General features: G+C 45.3%; 1 protein-coding gene across 1 annotated transcript in view; it reads left to right on the forward strand.

The window, feature by feature from the left end:
• The first annotated feature begins 728 nt into the window (after positions 1 to 728).
• The window catches only part of LOC149871352 (solute carrier family 9 member C1-like), a 200,449-nt gene continuing 173,700 nt past the window's right edge, over positions 729 to 27,477 (forward strand). The window contains exons 1-5 of the mRNA XM_090034612.1: positions 729 to 761; positions 2,611 to 2,739; positions 11,405 to 11,570; positions 21,134 to 21,250; positions 26,233 to 26,394. Of these exons, the coding sequence (XP_089890738.1) occupies positions 729 to 761; positions 2,611 to 2,739; positions 11,405 to 11,570; positions 21,134 to 21,250; positions 26,233 to 26,394 (607 nt within the window). The remainder of the gene's footprint in view (positions 762 to 2,610; positions 2,740 to 11,404; positions 11,571 to 21,133; positions 21,251 to 26,232; positions 26,395 to 27,477) is intronic.

Consider the following 27,477-nt stretch of genomic DNA (forward strand, 5'->3'; position numbering starts at 1 on the left):
CACAAGATGCTTTACTGTGCAGTAGACTAATCTACTGTTCAGTAAAGCATTACAGTCTACATGTGTGGGACATTTACTGTGCAGTAAATTAGGCTACTGTACAGTAGTTACTGCACACTACCACACTTGTAGATGCTGACCAGAAGCAGATTTGTTCCCAGTCAACCTAGGCAGCAGGGGCCACAGGGGACAGGGAGCATTCTGTCCCTGGTCCTAGTGCGCTCATTCCAGGACTGGAAAGCTCTCTGCCCCCTGTCCCAGCTCTCAGCATGGAGGTAGGAACTCCAAACCCAGTTCTCACTCACTCTTTAGGGCAGCTCTGCGTAGCACAGAGGTTGGAGCTCCAGCACCTGCTCACTCTCCAGAGTTCCCAGCTCTGTTCCATGCAGAGCTGCTTTGGGAGGGAGGTGGAGGCTGGAAATGCAAGTTGGGCAGCTGCTGGTGAGCCCTTTGCCCTCCTGCTCAGCAGGAGGCTGGCTAGAGACTGTCTCCCAAGAGGGGCAGCTGCTGGCAAGCCCCCTGCCAGGTGGGGACAGTTCCCAGCCAGTCTCTTGCTGAGCCGGGGGGAGAGGGGGAGGGAGGGCTGCCTGATGGGAGGCTCACCAGCAGCTGCCCCACATCCGGGACTACTCCTGGCCAAACTTTGCTGGGAAGGGAAACCCCATCCAGCAGGGAGCTCGCTGGAACCCCTGCGCCTCCTGACCCCATGCACACCAGAACCAGCCCCTATGCCCCTTGCCAGCCCTGAGGCTAGCACCCAGGTAAGTGTGGAGCTCCCCCTGGCTGCTGCAGGGGGGAAAAACAAGGGAGCAGCTGTGTATGGGGCTGCTCCCATTGGAAGCAAATCTGCTCTCAACGGTGCGCGTGTAGACATGCTCCTGAGGAAGGCTTACTGTGCAGTATTTTACTGTGCAGTAAGCCTAAAGCACATTAATAGCACATGTAGATGCACCCAGTGTGTATGAACTGGACAGATGTCATGGTATCTAAGCTAACTCACATATTTCTGTATGGCACTGTACTGTGCTATGTAGTTTTAACAGCTGGGTATCTGTCTGATTCCCTGATGAACAGCAGCATTAGGTTCTTCTGGGCTTATGAGCTGCCAAAAGCCGATGTTCTGTTGAAAACATGGTAATGGCAAGTATATTGGGTTGCCAGACAACCATCCTCTTTCATATCCTAGCCATATATCCCTGGCAAGTAAGAAGTTATTATAGTAGCGGAGAGCCAAACCTCTCCGTGAGAGAGAATTCTCTTGCCAACCTGCAGTAGGTGTCTGTTGCTACAAATACCTTTCTGAATGGTTGGTGTACAGCTCTGAACAAAACAAAATATTTTAGATTCAAATGGTTTTAAAATGCCCCTGTGTGCAGCCTGCATTTCAGGATTGGATCCAGCCTCACTTTGTTTTCATTTGAATTGATAAATATGTCTGTTAGTGTATGTAAATAAACAGCAAGCATAAAACAGGATGTAAACCACATACCACAAAGTCAATCTCTGCTATTGCCATCTTCTTGTTATTAAAGCAAAATACCTCACAAGTACATTTCTTAGAAGCAGACTGATTGAACAAGAAATTATTTTTCCCCACTAACAGGCGATGTTCCCATTACCATCAGCAAATCCCAGATGCCTTGCTCTTAAGCTTTTTTTTAAGTACCTCACAAAGACAAATTTCTGCACTTATGGTAATCAAACAGGCACATGTTTGTGAGGCATCATGTGCAACTTAAATTTAAAGTCTCTTTGTTCCTCTTCCCTTCTAGTCTGTAATATGGTCACTATTCTCATAAACGCTTACATTTTTAAGCAACAATTCTAATGGTTCTCATTATTTCATCCAGAGATTCTGAAGAGATCGCTGTTCCTTTCTATAAGTAATTATTGCTGATTTTCTTGCAAGGAAAAAGGCATTTTAAAGAACAGTTCCACAGTTTAATCTTAAATCAGGATTTGCTTTTCATGTCAGGTAAAATTACCTGTCTACTGAGTTTTTCCCCTTTTAAATCCCCTCAAGAGAGATCATCAGCGAGAGTTGTCTTCCTTCTGTATATGTAGTACATAAGCTGTTTATTCTTATGTGTGATCTAGAAGGGTCTCAGAAGGTTAAAAAGCTTCTAGCTTCATCATAGTTAAGTGGATTAAATCCTTTATTCTTTCTGCATATAAAGCTGCAATTTTTTTTTTACCCCAGGAATCTTTCACATTAAAATAATATGTTTAGAGGGAAAGGACTTGTGTAACACCATAAATTTATTACATATATTCAGTATATTTGTTAGACAGAAGTATTAGTTTGATCTGGGAGCTGCTAGTAGGTGGGTGCTTGACAATATCATTTTTCACCTGTCATTTCCCCATATGGTAGTTTATTGATACCATCACTCAGAGACCATCTGAAAAAAGTTTACAAGCCAATGATTGATCACACTGCCATGAAAGTCTGGACAAGAAATGGAAACTATTAATTGAAGTGTTTGATATTTCATTGTGTATTAACAGATTGGGAGTACCATTTACAATAATTTGTTTTGCTTTCAGAATATACACTGATTACTGGAAACAAGTAATATAAGGTTCCTTTCTCTTTTTTTGTATTGCCAGTTTGGTGAGCTTACATTGCCCATCGCAGATATTGGTCCTGTCCTGTTTTTTCATATATTTGCTCCAGTTGTAATATTTACGGCTGCCTTTGAAATGGATTTTTATGTGTTTCAGAAAACATTTTGGCAGGTAAGATGTAGTTTTAAAAATGTATTTTAGAATGCATTATACAGAATAGGTAAATGTTTAATGTGTCTTGTTTTTCTTTGAGACTATAAAGTGTGGCTGAGACAGTTCAGCAAAAGTAGTGTTCCACATTCTCGGTTTTTCCTGATTTCCGCTGATAAATTAAGCCTCACTTTGGCGGGGGGGGGGGAGGCGGGAGAGCCCGGCCCTGCTCCCTGCAGTGGGTGCTGCACCCAGCTGCTTAGCATGGGCCCATGGGACTGGAGCCACTGCCTGGAGGCGTGGGGTTCCCAGCTCTGACTCTGGGCGGGGTGGGGCAGGACAGGCCATGGGAATCACTCCTGGGGCAGGCAGCTCTGGCTGTGGCCCTTCCCTGTGAGCTGTGAGCCCCAAGCCCTGCTGGGATGATGCAGGCAGGAGAGCCGGATCTGCTCCAAGTGGCATAGGACTGCACTGGGGCCCTCAGCACGGGCCCATGGGGCTGGAGCCACTGCCCAGGGTCATAGGGCTCCCGGCTCTGACCCCAGGCAGGGCAGGAGGTACTGGGGTTGGAGTCAGGTCCCCGGCCCCCTCCCTCCCAGTGCTACTGTCCGCCCCCAGCACTGGTAAGATCCTGGTGCTGCCGCTGGCCCCAGCCTGCAGTGGCAGCAGGCTGCAGCGTAAGCAGGCTACCGCCCGCCCACAGCACAAGGAAGAGCCTGGGCTGGTGATGACACCAGGCTCTTCCTGGTGCTCAGGGCGGACGGCAGCTTGCTCTCATCCTGTGTGCAGGTCCGGGGACACGTTTCCTCCAGAAGAGCCTGGCACAGCCCTTGCAGGGGGCACATAGCAACAGGAGCTGCACCCACTGACAGCTTCCGCCGCTTTGCTTCCTGCTGCAGCCCCAGAAGTGGCCGATGGCCTGTGCCATGCCCATCTCCCTCGCCCCTTCCCTGGTCCCAGCCTTATTCCTTCCCTCACCACTGATTTTTCCTTGATTTTAAACCGATTTTTTCCCTTTTCTTCCTTTTACCCTGATTTCATCCTGGTTTTTATGTTTTGAAGATAAGGCCTGAAAAATTCCCCAATTTTTTTTTTAAATAAAAACAGAATGTGGAACACTAAGTGAAAATTATACACTGTATAAAGAAAAAGGGTTCTATGGAGCCAATAAGGTTTTAGCAGCATATTTTAAACATTTTGAAAAGAGCTCTACTGCTTCTGTAATCTGGGAGTTAGGCACAGAGGTGTTACATCTCTGATTTTCTCTGCCCTACCAGTACTGATCTAAAGGTTTGTGGGAAGATCCAAGAAATGGGTATATGTCTACACTGCAGAGTTCAATGTAGTCCAGAAATACCTGAGATTGCTGCCAGTATTCAAGGTAGCTAGTTTAAGCTATGTAGCCACAGCAACATTCAGCTCTATCTGAATTATTTTACCCTGCAGAGTAAATTAATCTGCATTGGGCCCTCTACTGCTACAACTAGATTGCTGCTGCTACCTGAGCTAGCTTGTTCATACTTATACATAGTGAACCTAACTCTAAACAATAAACTGTCAAAGGTCCAGTGTACTCCTCAGATTTCTGCTGTACCTCTTCCTTGTTCATTACCCTGCAGTTTCTTGAAGGTGAAGATTTTTCGTAATTACCCAATTTAAGTTCCCATGAAGTGGACACTCTATCAGCATCTCTAGCTAACTCTATTGTCTTTGGGCATGAGGTGTTTCTTCTTACTCCATTTCTATCTGCTGGACCTAATGCCTACAGTTCCCCTCCAGTCTTGGGAAGGCCCACAGGTTTTCCTTTCTCTGCCTTAGTGTCAATCATCTTTGAGTAGGTGCTGCTTGAAATCAGTCCTTTAAAAGGTGCTGTTGATTTTGTTATCACAGAACTACCTCAACTGGTAGTAGGCCCTCTACTTATGAGGAGATAGAATTGAATTAGGGTCCCCTCCTAAGAATGTAAAAAATACGAAACATGGCACAGGTGGTTTGTATAGTCATGCCTGTAGTATAATTGTCTAATGTTTTCCATTGTAAGACCCTGTTTTCAGTTGCCTCTAATTTTGTCAAACTTAACTAGTTTAAAATAAAGGTTTATTTGCCAGGGGATAGCTGAAGCTAAAACTTCCAAAAAAACCTGAAGTTCAGTTAAAATAGTTCAGTCACTTCCAAGAACAAGGTTAAGGACAAATACATTGGTTATATAAAGTACAATATTCTGACTATCTCACCAAGATGTTTTAGTACTTCTATAATTTGAAATAGACTATTTAAATTTTGGCGTCATGGATTGCCTTGATGTCAGGGCACGCTTTTGTGCTCTTCCTGTGAAAATCCCACCTACATTTGGTTAGGTTACATGCTTTTGCAAATTTCTAGTTCAGGCATTTTCAGTAGAATTTGGGAGTTAATGTACTCAAAGAGTCTGATTGTGTGCACAATCTGGATCGTGGATGCACCATTTCTAGAGAGGAAGTGAACATGGTTTATCCCAGAGATAAAAACAACTGAGCAGGACTTCTCTTCCAATTGCTTTTCCTGGCTGTTAGAGGCTGTTTGGCACTGGGAACATAAAAAAGATCCGCTCCTGTGCCCTAGGTTCTTCTACAGCTGCATTTGGGGAATGAGAAGAAGAAAACAACCTGATTTGAACACAGGGGCCACATCCAGACAAGCAGGGGTGTGTGCTTGCGGTGGCACAAATAGCAGCACAAATTTTTGCCAGTACTTTTTGCCTCAGTGCACACCCACGCACAGTGAATGCCCCTGCACAGTCCACATTGTTCCGCTGTGGGCAAACTGCCTGCGCCTGGCTCCTGGCACGCCGCTCTGACTAGGCTCTATATGCTGGGGGAAGGGGGTGGGGAAGAGAGGGTGCTGGCTGGGACACAGGGTGCCTCAGTGCAGGGCTAGCCAGCAGGCAGCCCATACACTGAGGCAACCTGCACCCCAGCCAGCTGGGGAGCAGCATGCGGAGATGCACATGCTGCAGAACCCCTGAGCTGAGGCATCTGTGCCCCAGCCATCTGGGGAGCGGCACATGGCTGGGGTGCGCTCTGCGTTGCCTGTTTCTTGTCTCTGCATTTCTGCCAGCACATGGTATTTTGGCATGCCTTGCACTACTTTTTTTCCCAGGGCTTTTTTTGCTACTGGGAAATACTGGTAACAAACTTTGCCCCTACCCTGAAGATTAGCAGTGCCACACACGGTTTAACATGCAGCACGTGTGATCTGTCATGCCCCAGTGAGGTTTGTGGTGCCTCAAACCGCACATGTCTGCACATGTGGATGTGGCCAGGGGTTGCTTACAGAAGTATTAGGCCTGTGTGAAGCAGCTAGTATTTGCTTTGGATTCGGATTTGGCTGATTTGGGGGACAGTGATTCAATTTGGTAATTTGAATCACTGTCCCGAATAGATTTGGTCAAATCTGATTTGGTGATTCAGTTGGTGCCAAATCAGCCGAGTCTCGAAATTACATAGGCCCCATCTCCCGCCTGCTCTCCCAGCCCCGGCAATAGCTGCCCTGCCCCAACTCCTGGCACTTTGAAAAAAGAAAGGCCGCACTCACTGACTGATGCTAGGAAGGGGTCAACCCCCGCTGCCCCATACTCCGTGGAGGGCTCTTCCACGAGCTCCCTGACTCCTGCTCGCTCTCCTGGCCCTGCCCCCCATGGCTGCCCCACCCACCCCAGCTCTGTCCCTTTAAAAACAAAAAACCAAAAAAAACATGGTCACACCGGTTCCTGCCTGGTGGGGGGCCATTTCCACTGCCCCACACCACGTGGGGGATTCTGCATGAGCCCCCAGAAACCTTGAGACCACTGCAGGGGATGGTGAGTGCAAGGAGTTTTATTTTTTTTTCTTAAAGGGCCGAGAGCTGGAGTGGATGGGGGAGCAGGGGAGGTTTGGGGGGCTCGTGGCAGAGCCCCCCATGCAGTGTGGGGTAGCGGGGGACAGTGGGGATCCCCCCACCAGGCAGCAACTGGTGAGTGGGGGCTTTTTTTTAAAGCACTGGGAGCTGGGGAGGCAGGGCAGCCATGGAAGAAGGCTCAGAGAGTGGACGGGGGTTGGGGGACACTGGGGGAACAGGCAGGGGATGGAGCCTGGTGGGGGTCTCCCCCCGGTCCCCTCCTCCAGCGTCCCTTCCCCCGCCCCCTACTTACCAGTGCCAAGTCCGGGTCCAGGTCCATGCTGCAGCGGGTAGGGACTGCCTGAATCACTGAAGCTCTCCGAATCTTTTCCATTATCGATTTGGAGAGCTTTTAATTGGTCCCTTGATTCAATTTGGATTCAGAGATTTGGCCATCAAATTGGGCTGAGTCTCCTCCAAATCGAATCACCACCTGAAGCTTTGCACAGCCCTAGAAGTTATAAAGGGCACTTCAATCATGCAGTAACTTTTTGTGCTTTACACAAAGGCATTTTATTTTAGAGCGCCTTCACTTACTACCTAATTTAACAAAGGTTATTTTTTGACATGATTAGCCATTTTAAAAGCACTCTGAAGCTGTGCACATGTGTTATGCCATGGCTGTAGAGAGATTTCAGGGACCAGATTGTCCGGAAAATGTCTTTTCTGTTTGTGCCTAGGGAGATAAAAATAGGGGTGAGAAGGTTGAGATATAGGGTAAGAAACTGACAAGAGTTTATCACAGTGAGATATGGGTGTGTGGCAAGGGTTAGCAACAGTAATTGGAAGGCAGGACGGGGTAGGATCAGAGTGGGGGTAGAGGGAGACAGGAGAAAATATGAGTGGTAGGCACAGGGTTGGACAGAGGTAGCAGTTTTGAGGGGAACTGAACCTCAGCTGCAGAGGGTGTAGTAGCAGGGATGAGGACAAGGGTAGTGAGTAGGGATAGTGACAGAAAGGGACGGGGCAGAAGGGTTTGCAACTACAAGCGTATATTTATTTAGAGTAGAGAATATAAACTAGAATTCATTATTCCTGAATTACAATGTTCCTTTGCTTTTAACAAATAGTTGTGAAACTCATTGATAAAGTATCTCCATTCTCCTCTAATGGCAAGTCTCCACAAAGAAAAGTCTTTTGCTATTACTAGTGACTTAATTACTTCAAATGATAGAGGGCCATGCTATATATGATAAGATCACAACCCCACTAAGGCCGTATGTAGATGAAACGAGAGATGTGTGTGCATGACACTTTAAAATGGGCTAAATGCTTTTGCACTGCTTTAATGGTGTCAGTGTTTGCATGGTCGGCGGTGTATTGTTGCACATTAATTCCAGCCACTGTAGGAAATTCGGCGGCATAATGCTTCTTAAATGACTTGGGGCATAGCAAACTAAAACTTCTTTGAGGAGTTCCCTACAGCTGTGGAGCGAAGCACTGGCCTTCGTGCAGCTCCACGGCTCTGCAGAAAGTCCTGCAGGCAGCCTGGCAGCAACTCGGGAAAGCAGACGCCACCGAAGAAAAGTGGTAAGCCTGATCCTCCCCTACCTACGAAGCCTGCCTGCCTGCCTGAGTTGTGCAGTGGCCTGGTGTTTCCCTCCACAGCTGCAGTGCGCCCTGGGACCTCCTGAGCCCAGTGCCTGCAGGCGGGTTGTGCCTGGGGGGGCTGCCGCTGCCATGGAGGGAAGTACCAGCCCTCCCCCCGCCCCCACCTGCAGCCCAGGGACCTCTCCGCTCACTGGCAGCTCGCCCTCTCCTCCCTGCCGGAGGGGCACATAAGTTAGCAGGGTGTGTGGACAACATGGGGGTTTAATCAGTCCTAAATTAAAGTGTTTTTTAAAGGGAATCCCCACAAGGGGGCCACACTGTCAGAAAGGACACAAACCATCCTGGGAGTGGGTGACAGGCCCAAAATTGATGTGGCTCAGGTGAGGGAACACCTTGAGAAACTCAACATTCACAAGTTTGCAGGCCCAGTTGGAATGCACCCAAGCGCCTTGAAGGAGCTGGCAGACATCATTGCATCCCCCTTGGCAAAGATATTTGAAAATTCGTGGTGCTCAGGCGAGGTCCATAAGACTGGAAAAAAGCCGAAGTGGTCCCTATCTTCAAGAAAGGGAGGAGGGATGACCCGGGAAATTATAGGCCAATCAGTCTGACATCCATCCTCAGAAAAATCCTGGAGAAAATTGTCAAGGGAACCATCAACACCAGACTAATGAAAGGCAAGCATCTGAATGCCAGCCAACATGGCTTTATGACTGGCAGGCCTTGCCTGACCAACCTCATCTCCTATGACCAGATAACACGTGCCTTGGACAAGGGCGATGACATGGATATCATATATCTGGATTTCAAGAAAGCCTTTGACCTAGTTCCCCATGATGTCCTCATGGTTAGGCTGGGGAACTGTGGCCCTGATCATCTAGGTAATTGGCTACAGGGTTGGACCCAAAGAGTATTAGTTGACGGGAGCAAATCAACATGGCACATGGTGACCAGTGGAGTCCCTCAGGGCTCGGTACTTGGGCCGATACTCTTTAACATCTTCATTAACAGTCTGGATTTGAGAGTCAGATGCGAACTGGCAAAGATCACGGATGACACCAAATTATGGGGGAGGACAGTCAAGCTGCAGGACAGGCTGGGGATACAGGCTGCCTTGGATACTCTCAAGGTGGGCTGACCAAAACCTGATGGCCTTCAATGTAGAGAAGTGTAAGGTGCTGCACCTTGGTAGCAAGAACGTTCAACATACTTCCAGGCTCGGCAGTATTCTGCTCAATAGCACCACGACTGAAAGAGACTTGGGGGCCTTGATTGATCACCAGACGAATATGAGTCACCAGTGCAATGCTGTGGCTGGCAAAGCTCTGGCATGCATTCATCGATGCATCTCAGGCAAAACCAGGGATGCCATCCTGCTGCTTTACTTGGCCCTAGTGAGACCGCTGCTGGAGTACTGCATCCAGTATTGGGCCCCCCACTTTAGGAGGGATGTGGAAAAGCTTGAGAGGTTAAAACTTTATATTGTTTCAATTCTGGCTTTTGTTTAAGTGGAAATTACACATAAAAACATCATCCTTGATAGAGCCCACATCTCCTGAAAAGATGCACGTGCCCAAACACTAGGAAAAAAGTGTGAACAGATAAGTTTTTTCAAATTTACGTAGGGAAGAGGTTGAATTAAGCAACTCTTCCTATTTGAGACCTATCTCCAGGTTTTGGAAGACAAATGGCAATATTAATCCAACACTAATGTGTGCATACTTCTAAAAAATTTAATGTGTCTTTAATAATAAGTTTAACTGAATTTGAGTCTTTTAAACACTCATACGCACTAACTGTGACTGATATGATTGCTGCATGGTTAGTGTTCGGTTTTTATTAAAAAAAAAAAATCTGGGAATTTTTCAGGGTTCATCTTTGAAACAAAAGCCAGGATGAAATCAGGGTAAAAAGAAGAAAAGGGAAAAGTTTGGTTTAAATTGGGGAAAAATCAGTGGTGAGGGAGGGAGAGAGTAAGGCTGGGACTAGGGAAGGGGTGTAGGGGGAAGGGCGTGGCGCAGTCCGTTGACTGCTTCCGGGGCTGCAGCAGGGAGCAAAGTAGGGGAATCGGCAGTGGATGTGGGTCAGGGGGCCGCAGCTCTTGGATCTGAGCATGGGACAAGAGCAGGCTACTGCCTGCCCTGAGCACGAGAAAGAGCCTGGTGCCACCGCCAGCCCAGGCTCTTCCTGGTGTTCTGGGCAGGCAGCAGCCTGCTCTCGCTGCTGCCCACTGCCACTGCAGGCCCGGGCTGGTGTCAGCACTAGGATCATCCTAGCGCTTGGGAGGGGCAACATCACCAGAATTGGGGGGTACCTGGCCCCAGCCCCGGCACCTCCTGCCCTGCCTAGGATCAGAGCTGGGAGCCCTGTAGCCCTGGGCAGCATCTCCAGCCCTGCAGGCCTGTGCTGAGCACCTGGGTGCAGTCTTCTGCTGGGAGTGGGGCTGGACTGTCCTGCCTTCCTCCCCTCCCGGCAGAGCTCGCAGCACCTGGGGCAGGGCTGAAGGCAGAATTACCGGGGTGCAGGTGGGACCTGCCCACCCTGACAGTGATTCCTGCAACCTGTTCTGCCCTCCCCAGGGTCAGAACCAGGAACCCCACGCCTCCAGCCACCCTCCCCCAGCCCCTGCATGGCCACCACCACCCCTTTGCCCCCTGCTCTGCATGTAGCCACCACCTCCTCCCCACCGCCAGCATCCAGCTGGAAACCTGTGCCTCAGGTAACCAGCACAGCAGCACTTTTAGCTTACCAGCACCACCCATTTTTCAGTTCAAATCCCTGTTAACAGGCACCCCTGTTAACTGGCATGGGCCATTCCCCACTCATGCCAGTTAACAGGGATTTGAACTGAAAAATGGGTGTAAATCAGTAAAAACCAAATCACTTAAAAAAAAAAAATCGGGATTTATCAGTGAAAACCAGTAAAAACTAAGAATGCAGAACACTATGCATGGTGTCTGAACATTGTTTGGATATTGTACTAGTATGTAATCTATACTTCAAATACGCGTGGATTTCTTTTAGTTTAATCTTCCTGTGTTTGTAATTCTTTTGTGGCTAATTACAATAGCCTAATAATATTTTTTTGTCCCAGCATTATTTATTCTCAATTATAAACTCAATTCCATATAATTTTTAGCTGGAAATATAGAATGAATTACTTGTAATGCAATAAGCTATATATTTTACATCCATTAATACACATATATTTTCTTCACAGGTATTAATTCTTTCAGTTCCTGGCTTTTTGCTGAATTGCATTATAATTGGATGGTTAACTTACAAAGTCAATACATATAATTGGTCCTGGGACATTAGCATGCTATTTGGAATCATTCTTAGCACAACAGATCCTATCCTGTCCGTCGCTTCTGTAAAAGACATCGGTATGCTAGATTTTCTACTAACTTAAAAGTATAAATATTTTAAGGTTTAAATAATATAGACTTAGTACAGAAAAAGTCAGTAATGAAGTTTAAATATAGTTTCCTATGGCCAAGAATTCCCTTATATTGTGAGTTTAGGTATGAAAATGATTGTTGGTCTTTATTTCAGTTGTGTTTTACTGCCACTAGAATGAAGGAGCAATCTCCTGGCTGCTTTTACAGCCTTTTTGGAACTGCACCATGAATGCAACTTAACCAGACTGCTGAGCATTTTCTTGGCATGCATTCTGTGTTGCTGCTACTAATATATCTCTGTATTCTGGAAGTCATTGGCTAACAGGACATCTCTTTAGAAACTATTATCAGACAATTCCAGTGAGCCTTTGAAGCTATTTTAGCTTGTGTAAAGAGTGAAGGTGGCTCCTAGAATTCCAGAATGGGAATAGTAAAGTTGTTGCAAACTGCCTTTGCCCCTTTCGTCAGATCTGAATCCACTGGATTTTGGCCAGATTGAAAGATCAAGCCCCTAAAGTGCAAAATTATGTATTGGTGATACCTTAAGGAATACTTTCTTATGCTGCAAATAAATGAAAACCTCGAACATTATAGCTGAAATAATTGCTAAAATTTGTCCATAGTACAGTGTCTATGTACTTCAATTAGAACCTGTTCCCTGTGGTTTACTTCATTCTACATAGTTTCATAGTTTCTAGGGTCGGAAGGGACCTGAGTAGATCACCTAGTCCGACCCCCCGCCATGGCAGGAAAGAGTACTGGGGTCAAACGACCCCAGCAAGGTGTTCATCTAACCTCCTCTTAAAAACCCACAGGGTAGGAGCCTGCACCACTTCTCTTGGAAGTTGGTTCCAGATCCTAGCCGCCCTGACCGTGAAGTAGCACCTCCTGATATCTAGCTTAAATCTACCCTCTGCCAGCTTGTGACCATTATTCCTGGTCACTCCTGGCAGTGCTCGGGGGAACAGTGACTCCCCCAATGCCTGCTGATCCCCCCTAACTAGCTTATAACAGGCCACTAGATCCCCCTCAGCCTTCTCTTTCAGAGGCTGAACAGGTTCAGGTCCCGTAGCCTCTCCTCATAGAGCCTGCCCTGCTGTCTCCTGATCATGCGAGTGGCCCTCCTCTAGACCCTCTCGATGCTGTTCCCATCTCTCTTGAATTGTGGCACCCAGAACTGGACGCAGTACTCCAACTGCGGCCTGACCAGTGCCGCATAGAGGGGGAGGATCACCTCTTTGGACCTGCTCGAGATGCATCTGTGGATGCATGACAAGGTACAGTTGGCCTTCCTGACTGCCTCCCCACACTGCCGGCCCATGTTCATCTTGGAGTCAATGATGACTCCAAGATCCTTTTCTGCCTCTGTGCTGACAAGAGGGGAGTTCCCCAACCAGTAGGTATGGTGCCGGTTGTTCCTCTCCAGGTGCATCACTTTGCACTTGTCTGTGTTGAATCCCATCCTATTCTCATCCGCCCACCTTTGTAACGTGTCTAGGTCCGATTGTAGCCTGTTGCTTCCTTCTAGTGTGCCAACATCCCCCAACATCTTAGTGTCATCAGCAAATTTGAACAGGGTGTTTTTAACCCCCTCGTCCAAGTCACTGATGGAGATGTTGAACAATGCAGGCCCGAGGACCGAGCCCTGTGGAACCCCACTGCCCACGTCCTTCCAGGCTGAGAAGGACCCATGCGCCACCACTCTCCGGGTGCGGCCCTCTAGCCAGTTGGTGACCCATTTGACTGTGTAGGTGTCGACATCACAGTCCCCCAGTTTCTTAATGAGAACGGGGTGAGAGACAGTGTCAAAAGCCTTCCGGAAGTCCAGGAAGACTATGTCCACTGCTACCCCTGCATCTAATGATCTGGTGATCTGATCATAAAAGGCCACCAGGTTGGTCTGACAGGACCTGCCACTGATGAACCCGTGTTGGTTGCCCCTAAGCATGCAGTCCCCTGCTGGCCCCTTGTGGATGTGTGCCAGAATAATTTTCTCAAACAGCTTGCCTAGGATCAAGGTAGGACTAACTGGCCTATAGTTTCCCGGGTCCTCCTTCCCCTTTTTGAAGATGGGAACCACATTGGCCCTCTTCCAGTCCTCCGGCACCACACGAGAGCACCATGAGTGCTCGTAAAGCCATGTCAGGGGTCCTGCAATGACCTCGGCCAATTCCTTTAGTACTCTAGGGTGGAGATTGTCTGGACCGGCTGACTTGAATACATCCAGTCCCTCCAGAAGCTCCCTAAGTAGTTCCTCACTAACCCTTGGCCCAGGTGTGCGTCCCCTGGGGCCCGAGGGGGGCCTTGCAGGGAGGTGGCTGTTCTGTTCCCTACTTAGGAAGATGGAGGCAAAGAAATCGTTAAACATGTTAGCTTTGTCGTCTGGTGTGACGACCAAGTTTCCCAACGCGTCCTGCAGGGGCCCCAGAACTTTCTTTTTACCCCCTATGTATTTAAAGAAAGACTTCTTATTGTCCTTAATCTGGGAAGCTAGTCCTAATTCCATCTCTGCCTTGGCCTTCCTGACTGCCCCCTACATCCCCGAGCAACTGCAGTATAGTCATCCCTTCTTTCCATTGTGTGTATGCCTCCCTTTTAGCAAGGAGACATTCCCGGACGCTTTTGGTGAGCCATGGAGGCTTGTGTGCCCTCCTGCTCCCTTTGATCCTCGTTGGGATTACCTTCCTTTGGGCTTGGAGGATCATCTCCTTAAAGAGCGACCACACTCCTTGGACACCTGGCTCCCCTCCCCTCAGGGACCTCAGCGCTTCCCCAACTATCCTCCTTAGCTTACATACATATGACCTTTTATGAAAATGAACTTCTCTCTCTCTCTCTCTCTCTCTCTCTCTCTCTCTCTCTCTATATATATATATATATATATAGAGAGAGAGAGAGAGAGAGAGAGATATTTATTCAGTCATACATACATACTCACACAGAGGCTTGGCAGAATTTGATTTTTATTTTTTAATGTTGACAGCTAAAATAAATGCTTATTTTTTAGCTTTTATTTCTATTTTTATCATTGTCATTGTTCAGGATTGCATGAAATTAGGAGTGTAGGGGGCACACATTTTAGTAATGACAGTATACTGTCAAGTTTTTTATAATCACGTCAAAATAGAAAAAGTAAATATCCATAAATCAATCAATCATACCTGCTTTAAATCTTCTGTTTAGGGTTGCGCCAATAGAGATTTTGGGGGCCAATGCTGACAGCCGATTTTAAGGAGACATATCAGCCGATACCAATCTGATTTCCAGTACAGCTGCATGCAGCTGGTAAGTCTGTTGTGGTGGAAGGGGAGAAGGGGAACAAAGGCGCTTGGGGCAGGGCGTAGATCAAGGCCCCTGCGGTGAGAGAGGGAGTGGGACAGGGGCTGGGGCAAGCACTGCCCAGCTGGGGCAGGCTGTGGGACAGAACTGTTGTTCATATGAGGGGAGCGAGGTGAGGGGCGGCTCCCACCTCTATGCACACCCTGGGAGTGCATGGGGGGGGCGTGTGTCCCCAGATCTGTGCAGGGTGGGATAGGGCAGGCTGCAGCTGCAGGCTGGTGCTGGGCTGAGCTTGGGGCAGGTGGTGCTGGCGCTGGGAGAGGGCATAGTGCGGGGGGGCTGCAGCCACCCCAAAATTTGCTGTAGCCCTGCTATAGACCCCCCTCCCAGCACCGCTGCCACCCACCCCGAGCACAAGTGCAGCCCCAGCCCACAGCTGTGGCCCACCTTGCCCGCACCCTGCACAGATTGGGGGGACCCCCTCCCCCCATGCCCTCCCAGGTTCCATGCAGCGGTGGGAACTACTCCACACCCCCCCCCCCAGACAAGCCATGGGTTTGTCACATGCCCCACCCCACCCTGGCTGGGCAGCACCAGCCCCTGCCCCACTCCTTCCCTCACTGTGGGGGGGCGTTGATCTGTCCCCCCACCCTTTCCCTCCTCTTCCACCACAACAGACTTACCAGCTGAATGCAGCTCTCCATGCTGCCAGGCTGTGCTCCTCACCACTTACGTGCTGCACTGCAGCTGCACGCATGCATGGGCATTTATCATCCAAATTATTGCCTACATCAGGCCAATTTCCAATACAATCAATTTTCTTTATATTGGTGCTGATCCAAGATCAGACTGATGTATCAGTGTACTTCTAATTCTGTTCATTCTCCTGGAAAAAGCAGGGCAGGCAGGAATTAGAAGAGGGTGGCAGCAACACTCCCAGAACTCTGGAAACATGAGGAGAGGCAGTGGGCACCCTTAGCACCCCCCCAAATGGCCCAGCCTGCCCCACCAGGACCTTGCTTCCACCTTGAATACTCCTCCCCCTCCCTCCCCACCCCAAGCTTTGGGAAGGGGTTTGTTTAAATAGCCTGTTATCTCCCTTCAGCTTGCTTCTCGCACCTATGAGCAAGAGGCTAATTGCTTATTTAACGAGTCATTAGGCTACCTCTTGTTTTTCTCTTTAACCTTCCATCCTCTGTTCCTCCATCTCTCTCCACTTCCAGTAATAGGAGTGAGGGTTTCCCGTTACAGACCCCTTTCTATAAATTTGTATTACCAATAGAAATATATTTCTGTTGGTCTATGAGTGAGAGGTAAAATCAACAATTTATTGATAAAAAATGGAATCCTACCAAGCCTACACATGTGCATGCACGCACACACACGTGTGTGTGTACGCACATGTGCATGTGTAAATAGAGAAATATGTAACTGTATGTGTTTTGCTTATGGAACGAAAACATTTTCCTAAGAGAAAAATTTATTTGGAAGCTAGAAATAACTATTGAAAAGCAGAGTGTGTTATGGAATGGTGAGAAAAGAAAATACATACAATGTTGAGAAAACTACTTCAGGTACAGATATGAACATATTAGATTAATTCCTAGTATGATAGTGCTGACTTCAGAGCACCGAGTAAGGCAGGATTCAATAAAAGGAAATTTAGAATGAAGTAAAAGCTCTGCATTCCTTCTGAGGATAAAAGAATAGTCATGAGTATGAATCTTGGACTCTCTCCAGGGGATGAATAGTAGATACTGCTAGGAGAAAAAGATTCTAAGTGGAGTTTCAAAAGCTGTCCTTTAGGGTGACATTTGAGGAAAGCATTTCACCTTGTTCTCAGTGGGAAATGTGATTTGACTTGGCCACCTTTACTGCTTATCAAATGAACAATAGCAGTAAGTATCCAGTACTTCTGAAGGAGTGAAATGAATAAAAGAGTTTTTGACGTTTCATAGAGCTATTTATCCTTGGGTTTAAAGCTAAAAATGTTTTTTCCTTATCCCTTTGGGCACAAGAGAGCATACTAATATTGGAAACTTTGCCCACAGTGGTACCTCAAGCTTCTCCAAACAATTTTTGAAAATTCTGCATTGGATAGTTTCTAGTGATGACATTCACATCCTAGGACTACAATCACATTTTTTTTCTGGACACAGTGGAGCAGAGAAGAGAGTGAGAAATTAATCTTGTGATGTTACCAGACATATTAGAAACAAAGGAGAGCCTTATATGTATCCTGAAGTTTCGCTTCCATAATCCTGTTGTCCATATTTTACTCTTTGGAAGTGGTCCTAATGATTTTTAGTCAGGGGAATTAAGTTGTAGAGCTGAACAGGCCACAGCAACAGAGAAGTCTTGTAGCTATTGGTTTCTTAGAAAAATGACCTCCTTCCATAAGAATGGCACCTTTTTGGGAAAAGGGACAAAATTTCAAGACTGCTTTAAGAAGAAAACAAAATTTTGACCTTTTTATTTTTGTATGATGTACAAATGTTTTCCAACTTGATAATCACCTTGGCAAAGAAAGTAGGTGAGATCCAAGCTTTCACGGTGGATTCTCTGCATACCTTTTATCCTATAAGGTAATGCTGTTAGTGTACCTTAAATTCTAGATGAATTCTTTGTCAGACAGGAGAGTATCTTGCTATTCTTTTTGAGAGCTCCATTCTCTTTGAACCCTAGCATTCCACAATATACTTTGAAAAACACTGGCCTAGGACAATCTGAGACACACATCCTAAGGTATTTTGGGGCCCTATGGGAGTCACGTGGAGTCACCCTCATGTGAAAATGCGTAGGTGTATGTGACAGGATGCTTAGTGTGCCTGTCCCTTTAAGAACTGAGGTTGCTTGAGCAACCTGCAGGTGGTGTGGGGGCTAATGAGAGAGTCCTGTGACTAAGAGAGGGCTGGGCTTGAGGTGTATAAGCTGAGGTCCTGAGCTGAGCAGGTTGTAGGACCCTGGAGGGTGCTGCGGAAACATTGTCTGGGCAGGATTGTTACAGCTTCTGAAAGCCAGTGCAGAGAGTGCAGCCTGCAGCAGTCTGGAGGTGTTGGAGGTTCCTAAGGAACAAGAGGGTCCATGAGCCCAGACAGGGACAGCGACCAGCACTAGAGGGTCCACAAGCCCAGACAGGCTGAGAGTGGGGCCAGAAAGGTCAATGAGCATAGAGAGAAACTGAGAGGGGGACCAGAGGGTCCATGAGTCCAGAGAGGGGCTGCAGGTGTAACCCAAAGGGTCTGAGCACCCAGAGAGGGGCTGAGTGAGGGGCCAGGGGTTCCGAGTAACCCAGAGGGTGTGAGAGCCAAGAGGGGCTGAGTGTGGGACCAGGAGGTGTGAGAGTCCAGGTAGGGACTGAGCAAGAAAGAAACATCAGGAGTGACAGTATCTGTGAGGCTTGGGGTATTGTATAGGGCAGACAGAACCATGCATTACCCCTTAAGGTAGTGACTGCAGACACCTGGTGGTCAGTAGAATGAGATCAGGTTTGGAAAGCTTTGGGGCTGCTTTCTTTATTTAAAGACAAATACATCAAGGCAGGGTGTGTGAATGAAGGGGTGACTGCTAAACTAGAGTGGAGAAGATAAGGGCTATGGGGACTTCAGATATTTCATGGCCATGCCTGGAGAGAGCCACACTACAACAGACAATTACTTTTCAAGAACTCAAGTTCCTTGAGGTATATTGTCTACCTACATATACACAGATCTTTTAATTAAATCAATCTGTCCTCAGAGACTAGACAGAGTGGAACCAGGACTGAAACAGTAACAGCCTTCATGCAAAACATAGGCATGTGCTACTACCGAAACCAAAGGCACATGTGGGTGGAAGAGTTTCAGCTTACTAGTGGAGCAGTGTGAGTGAGAGAAGCAAAAAGAAACAGAAAGTGGAATGAAAGGCTGAAAATACAGTTTGAATATGCACTGGGGAGAACATAGCTCTAAGAAAAGCCTGAAGGGAGAGGGGCAGGGGCAAGGTACGGAAGAGCACATTTGGGACTGAGCAATGGCTGAAGTAGGCTTGGAAGTCTGGAAGGGGTCTCCTGGTTTAATGAGTCCAACCCTTGATCATTCATACCACCATATCATATAATTCTGCTTATACATTTATTAAGCTCCACCATCAAAACAGTTGTCTTGCTCTCACTACTTGGTTCCAGAACTTCATTACTCTGAAGGTTAACTTTTTAAATTTCCAGACTAAATTTATTCACGGCAGTTCAAACCCTGTTTTTTTGTGTGCAAATATTGTCCTTGAGCTTAAATAGCTCATTTTTCTCTTTACCATTTTCTCACTGGTGCTTTTTATAGAGAGCAGTTGTATCCCTACTCAGTCTTTATTTTTGTAAGCAAACCAAGCCAAGTGCTCTTGTAAAATGGACTTTCCATTCTCCTGCCCTTCTGTGCATCTGTTTGTGTCTGAATTCATCTTTCTTTAATATGGGTGATCAGAATTAAACGTAGTATTCCAGACAAAGTGTCTTGTGCTATGGACATAATGCTTTCCTATTTCTATTGGAAAACTGTGAGTGATACTTCCTAGAAAGAGTCTTAATTATTTTCTGATTCCAGGTGTGAGTTCAAGAAAATGGTTCTTTTTCTATTTGTAAATAAAAAAGGATTGCAAAAAAGATACTGGCCCAAACATCCCTTTCTTCTTCTAACTTAAATGAAAAGCACCAAATTTTGCCCTGTTTAATTCAAAAAAGGGTGTACCCCTAGAATCAGGACTGGGATTCAGTTCCCAAAGAGTGGAATTGTGAATTCGTATTCAGACAATAGGTGCTTGAAGAACTCAAAAGGATTTAAATTAAGATTTAAGCCAGAGTTGGAGACTTCATGGGTGCATACATGCATACAGAGCCAACTTAAAATAAGGCAGTTTAACTAAGTTGGCTTAAGTTGGCTTAAGTTAACGCCACATTGGAGCATACACACGTACAGCTCCTTGACATGGTGGCAGTCACCTTGTAAGCTAAACTGACTTAACTAATACGACTCAATATAATATACCTTGGATGTGTATGATCTTATGCAATATTTAAGTTGACTCTGCTCCACATATGTGTGTATGCTCTGGCAGTTCAGTTTACTTTAAAAAGTTAAGTCAGCTTAACTGTCAGAAAGTTAGTATGTGTGTATGCACCACACAAAACTAATTAAAACAATAGGAAGCTTTCCAAGAAGAATAGAGATGAACTGCAGGTAGAAATGAAATCTGTTGGAGCAGGAAAATCATCTGAACAGTTTGAGAAGGACAGCCACAAAATGGAATAGCAAAATGGATGGATGAGAAGACCAGAAGCTTGACTGCCATGGATTACAAAGCTTTCCACAAAAAGGGAAGACCCACAACACTTTAGCATCTTGAAACTCAGTAATGATGATTAAGCTGAGAAATTACCTTGAAAAAATCAAAGGGTCAGGGGGAACAGTGAATTCAAGTCTACTGTTTGAATGCAGAACTGGAACAATCAAAGAATTAGGATATGTTTGGACATTTATCATTATTTGCCCTGTTTGTATCCATAGAGGCTTAGATTGAAGAGGACAGATTGGTCCAGCTTAAATAACATAAATGTCTTTTTGACAAAAAAAATGCATTCTGATTTCATTCATGAGATATTTTCAGTTATTAGAAACATTGTAATTTAGGTTTTTATAACAAGTGAAAACAGAAAGGATTGTTTATAAAGGTAAGGCTGGCCAGGACAGAAGGTCACATGGGCCTGGAATTCCCTCTCCCAGTTCAGGACATGGAGGGACCTCCAACTAAAAGCACAAACTTTAGAAGCATGAGGAGCATCCCACAGGTACGCTTGAGTGGCTGCTTTGTTTGTATATTTATTTTAAGATTTATGCAGTTGTTTGATAACAATAATAGGAGTTTGACTAGTAAGTATTTTGTGTGTGAAATGTGGAGGAATAATAGATATTGGCTCAAGTGCAACAGTTATTTGACTAAACATGCTAAAAAGGCTAGAGAATAAGAGATTCAAATCTGAACGGATCTAATTGATCTCATATGGAGACAGGAGGTTGGCCAAATTGCATGTTGCAGTGTAGCATAGTAATATCTCAGCTAACAGTACAATCTAGCTGTCAGAAGCAGTCTAGCTATAGCAATATATAACTTCACAGATTAATTTACCCTGCTCCTTTCAACTTTCTCACATAAACCCACACTTTGTTTTTATTCCCAAAGTTGAAGAATTTGAAGAGTTTCATGTATTACTGTTTTTTTTTCTGTTTTATTGTTTTAAGGCATTTCAAAAATCATCATTAATCTAATTAAAGGAGAATCTTTATTTACTGGTGCAACCACAGTAATTGCTTTTGAGATTTATCAGGACTTTCTAAATAGGCAACATGTTGATTTTGGTAAGACTGGTTTTATTTAATATTTTTTCTATTCTGTGCCCTGAGATTCTGTGTGATATTAATTTGATTTCTTTGATATATAAGCACTAAGGGCTGGATGTTAATCTATTCTGAATCCGTGAAAAAAGTTAACTCATCTTGTTTTAGAAATGAATAGGGACCTCCCAAATTCACAGTGGAAGTGGGCTGTGCAGTGGCTCCTTTAATCTTACAGGCTTCCCTATGCGGACCCCCCGTCAATTGGTGGAAGGGACCTGCCACTTGCTCCTGATTGGCAGGGAGGCAAAAACTGTGGTTTGAAATATGAAAAACTGTGGTTTGAAATATGACACTGGTTTTTCCTCCCGGCCAGTCAGCAGCAAACAGCAGGCCTACCAGGTCCCTTTAGCCAATTAGCAATGGAGGGGAGGGGTGCATGGGGGAACCTGCCAAGTTAATGGATTTGCCATGCAGCCCGCTTCCACCATGAATTTGGTAAGTCCCTAGTGATGAACTGTCATCTCAGCATTAAGACTAAAATTTAAAAAACAAGGAAAGGTAAGGTCCATTCACTCTCTGCATTAATGCCTTTTCAGGGTATTGAACGGGGTGGGATTGCACTTAGGCCTCTGGCAGATATGCAGATAAAAGCATGATGGTATCTGATGCTTGATCCCACAATCATGCATCTTACCATGCATATCTGGCATGGCAGGAGGAGTGACTAGAATTGAGGATCAGATGCTATCATGCCTTGTTGCCAGTGCAGGTGGTGCCTGGGATCCTGATCCCAGAATCACCCTGTCAGGTGACTGGGCTCCCAGCTGGCCACACATTCCATTAGTGGCATGATAGGACCCAGCCACAATTATTACACACATTTTGTGTAATGATTTTGAGGCTTGTTTCTTGAGTTACCACACTGTTAATTGCATTAATGTGTGGTTGGGTAACTACTTGATATGTGATTAACTGGTTAATCACAACTTAAGTATGATGTATACCAGGGCCTTAGGTATCCAATGAATGGAATAGTTCCATGATAATTAGGCACCTGTGAAGCAGCACTAGATATTAATGGTGTGTGAAACAGGCCCTATTCGATTCGGATTTGGCCTGAATCAGGGACAGTGATTCGATTAGTTGATTCAGATCACTGTCCCCAATTTGATTCGGAGAATCAGCGATTCGGCCATAGACACAGCTTTAATTTTTTTCCACATACCTCGAGGTACCAGGCATGGCTTGTGAACGCTGTGGTGCTGGGAGAGATGGAGCGTCCCGCAGGAGCGCCCCTCCCCCCACATGCTCGGCAGAGAACCCGGAAGTAGACCAGAAGTACTTCCAGTCCACTTCTTCTGGGTCTGCCAGGGAGTGTACAGGGGGGCCCCTCCCTCACCCTCCCTGGCTCAGCTCTCAGTTGCGGGGGGACCCCGGGTGCCCCCCCAGACACCAGGGGGACCCTCTGTGTGCTCCCTGGCAAACCCAGAAGTAGATTGGAAATGCTTCTGGTCCAGTTTTGGGTCTACTGCCGAGTGCGCTGGGGACCCCCCCTCCCATGGGACACCCCATCTGCCCCAGCATCGCAGCATGCACAAGCTGCACCTGGTACCTTGAGGTATGTAGAAAAAATATTTAAAGCTGTGTCTATGTCCAAACAGCTGAATCGATTCAGAGGGTTCTGATTCAATTCAGAGAGATTAAAAGGTCTCCTGATTCGATTTGGATTCAGAGATTTGGCCACCAAATAAGGCCAAATCTCCGCCAAATCAAATCAAGGACTGAAGCTTTGCACAGCCCTACTAGATATGTGTAAAACATTGAAAAGAACAGTCAGTCTTTACTGACTTTTAATAATTGAATGCAAACTCTTGTTTGAAAGAAACAATTCATGTTTCATCTTTTCTTTTGAGTCATAATTTTCAATTTGGGAAAAAATTTGGAATGGAGGTTGTATATGTTGGTTATAAGAGTTGTTGCGGTTGAAGAGTTAAGTCAGGTAGCCACTGAGAAAAATGTGTGTAATAGGGATCAGACCTTTGTAATTGGATTTAATGAAGAATCATTTAGGGACATGTGCATATTTCCATATGTATTTATTTATTATTTAGCTCCTATAGTCACCTTAGGAGATTCTTGATGGAGAATTTTCTGTAGGATGTATGATTGTGGCCAGTACAGAGCCGTGTATAACATTCTACAGCTGTTAATAGTGATTAACCATTTTCCCTTTAGTAACATGGTGTTTTATAAAAGTGCAATTAGCCATCAGGAACTCCATTGAGAGGGATGACATTTTCTAATGTCTTCAAATACTTGTTTCAACAAAAGAAATAAATTTGTTAAGAGAGATATTAGACTCTTATGCCAGTTGGCCTCATTCACTTATTTAATAAATAAAGGAAATTTGCTTTAAAAAAATCTGTTGCTCACACACTAAAATACCATGTGTTCTTGCATACCACTTGCCTCCAAATAGTGCATACAACTTGTTCTGGCAGGTAGAATGAAACAAAGATTTTTTCCAGAGTGATCTCTGAATGTAAGCCACAGGGAGCAGGGGCAGGATCTTCTGTTGAGCTTCAGTCACTCTCTCCTTGCAAGCTCTGCAGCTTAAGCTTTAGCACTGCTGTAGTCAATTTCATAGATTTCTGGGGTTGGAAGGGACCTATTGGATCATTGAGTCTGACCCCCTGCTCTGGGCAGGAAGGAGCGCTGAGGTCAAGTAACCCCAGCTAGGTGTTTGTCTAATCTCCCTTTGAACACCTCCAAGGTAGGGGAAAATACCACCTCCCTTGGAAGCCCATTCCATATTTTGGTAACTCTCACCATAAAGAATTTCTTCCTGATGTCCGATCTAAATCTACTCTCCTTCAGTTTATGGCCGTTATTTCTAGTAACCCTCAGGAATGCTCTGGTAAACAGAGTATCATCCCCCATTCCCTGCTGACCACCCCCCCGATGATGTCATAGCCACAAGATCACCTTTCAGCCTTCTCTTGCGGAGGCTGAAGAGATTCAGGTCCCTCAATCTGTCTTCATAGGATCTTACCTACAGGCCCTCAACCATATGTGTAGCCCTCCTCTGGACCCTTTCCAGGTTATCCACATCCCTCTTGAAGTGCAGAGCCCAAAACTGGATGCAGTACTCCAGCTGTGGGCTGACCAGTGCCACATAGAGAGGAAGTATCGCCTCCCTATACCTCCTTGTGATGCACCTACTAATGCAAGAAAAAGTGCAGTTAGGCTTACTTATTACAGTGTCACATTGGTGACTTGTGTTTATTTTTGCATCAACTATGACTCTGAGATCTCTTTCCACTAACATGCTACTTAGAATGGTACTTCCCAGTCTAAAGGTGTATTGGTGATTCCTTCTCCCTAGGTGGTGCAGCACTTTGCACTTACCTTTGTTAAATTGACCACTATTCTGATTCACTCGCTTCTCCAGTCTATGCAAATCCACCTGAATTTCCTCCCTACCCTCTAGTGTGGTTACTATACCCCATAGTTTGGTGTTGTCTGCGAATTTGGACAGAATGCTTTCTACACCCTCATCCAAATCACTGATGAAGATACTGAACAGTACTTATCCAAGGACAGAGTTTTGGGGGACACCGCTGACCACATCTCTCCAGGTAGAAACCAACCCATCCACCACCACTTTCTGGGTTCCTTAGGGGAACTCCCAGCCTTCCTGGACTCCCAACTTACTGATGTTATTACCCCTCAGACCCACTAACTAATCTCCTGGGCTCATTGAAGTTGGCCTTCCGGAAGTCTAGCACTTCTGCCCTACTAGTTATCTTTTGCGCCGTTTGCCAGATAGTGAATCCTCTCAACAGATGGTCACTGTCTCCTAGGTTACCTTGTACCTGCAGATCTCCCACGAAGTCCTCCCCTGTGGCCAGCACCAAGTCAAGTAAGGTATTTCCCCTAGTAGGACTACATACTTCCTGTGTTGGGTGCAGGGCCTGTATGTAGGTTAGGAACCTGTGTGAATATATCATATCAAGGAAAATTTATCACAAGAAAAACTCTTGACAGTCACATGGTCCTTCATAGAAGACTTTAGTTGCCACAGTATATCATATCATACCATATATTTACTCTTCAACCTGGAGAAACTAAGGCTCAGAGGGGACTTGGTGGCAGCCTATAAGTATATAAGGGGAGCGCACCAGGAGCTGGAAGAACAATTGTTCACTAGGACTCCCCAAGGGGTAACAAGAACTAATGGCCACAAATTTCTGGAAGGCTGATTTAGACGACATAAGGAAAAACTTTACAGACCGAGTGTCCAGAGTCTGGAACAGACTTCACCCAGAGGTGGTGCAAACACCAACTCTGGATACATTCGAAAGGCATTTGGATACTTATCTTGCTGGGATCTTTTGACCCCAGCAGACTTCCTGCCTATGGCAAGGGGGCTGGACTCGATTTTGTGAGGTCTATTCCAGCCCCTAATGTCTCTGAAATCTATGAAACCCCATTACAGCTACTGCCAAAGTGGCAGCAGCTTTTGCCTGAGTTTGCAAGGAGAGAGCGAGTGAGCAGCACACTCCACCACTCCTACAGGTAGCTGGAGCCCAGCAAAGAGCCAGCCTCTGGCAGCTCTGTGCTTCCAGTCCAGCACAGAAAACAGCTTCTATACTTAAAATATGGACCTCAGTTTTGGAGTGCTAATTTCTGAGGGAAAAAATGTATGTGGTATGCAAGTAAATATAGTAGCTTGTTCTTAACTCTTAATCTTTTTCCAGTTTTTGTAAACTTGTGGGGAGTTATTATGGCACTAATATCCTTTTTCTTTTTTTGTTTTAAGACTTTAACTGAGCATTTCTTGGTTACTAATGTTTGAGTCAAGTGTTTTAAAATTTTGCATTCCAGAAAAATAGAGGGACCAGAAGGTAGCATCTGCACTTCACCTTCATGCATCATTAAATAAGTCATTCATTTATGTAGTTTACAAATACGTAATTCACTTTTATTTCCTTCTGTTACAGCTAAAGAAGTTGTTATAAAAATAATATTAAAATGTTTTGCAAGTGTCGTGTTTGGATTTTTTAGTTCAAAAATAATCACATACTGGCTGTCTCATATTTTCAACGATGGATTAACTGAAGTATTACTAAGCTTCTCAATGACATACATCATTTTCTTTATTGGTAAGATAAGGATAGATGTTTTTTCACTCAGTTAAAAAGCACCTTGAACCTGAGTATCTCATTTTTCTTTTTGTTCTGTATATTCAAATATATACTGATTAACTAGGACACACGTTTGTATTATTATCAACCTAGCCATTTACGGTATGCATTTAACAGCATAGAGAGAATGCAGGAATGTATTAAATTTTATATTCAACATCTAATATTGGAAAAAAAAACATAAATGTGCTCAGGTTAATATTGCTTGAGGATCTTTGATTTTGCATTTTTGCTTTGCATTTGACTGCTGTTAATTTTAACTTTAAATGTTACATTAAAGAAGCTTTTAGAGGGTTATTATATACTTTTCTATATCCCTCTGCTGTAAATATGGATGTCTTGGTTACCTTGGGTGCCTATATACATGCTCTGATGTGTTCTAATTAGAACACCCTAGCATTGCTGTAGTATCATGTGTATAAATCCCTGTGGGTTTAAAAATGGCTGCTGGGGTGCTTTAACTAATGCTCATTGAATTACCCTTAGTTAAAGCATCCCGTGGACATTTTTAAATGTACAGGGCCTTAATACACATGTTGCTGTGGTGTTTTAATTAAAGCAGCTGTCTGGGAACCACTCTGATTAAAAACGCCTATCCTCTACCCCCAAGCACGTATATTGACATCCCTTGAGTCTTGGGCTGCCTACACATGTTCTGGTTCACCTTATAATTAGAATACACCAGATCTGTGTTCTAATTAGAATGCTACAGCGTGGCCTCACCGTTATGTGAATTAAGGCCCGGTGAGTTTAAAAATGGCTGCTGGGGTACTTTATCTAAACCTTGTTGAAAGCATCTCATGGCCATTTTTAAACTCTCAGGGACTTAATACATGTGACAGTGAGGCATTTAAATTAGAGCGGCTGTCTGGGAACCACTCTAATTAAAACACCTTTCCTGTCCCTCCTCCTCCCCAGCACATGTATAAGAACCCTTAGTTATTTACTGCTATGGAGGATAGAGAGGAAATGAGTGAGATTAATACATTTAAAAACTGTAAACTGTTAAACGATTTTATGCAGTCAAGGTTGGTAAGTATC

Source organism: Crocodylus siamensis, chromosome 2 (assembly GCF_052110815.1).
Source record: "Crocodylus siamensis isolate JL-2025a chromosome 2, ASM5211081v1, whole genome shotgun sequence".
NCBI classification, from domain to species: domain Eukaryota; kingdom Metazoa; phylum Chordata; order Crocodylia; family Crocodylidae; genus Crocodylus; species Crocodylus siamensis.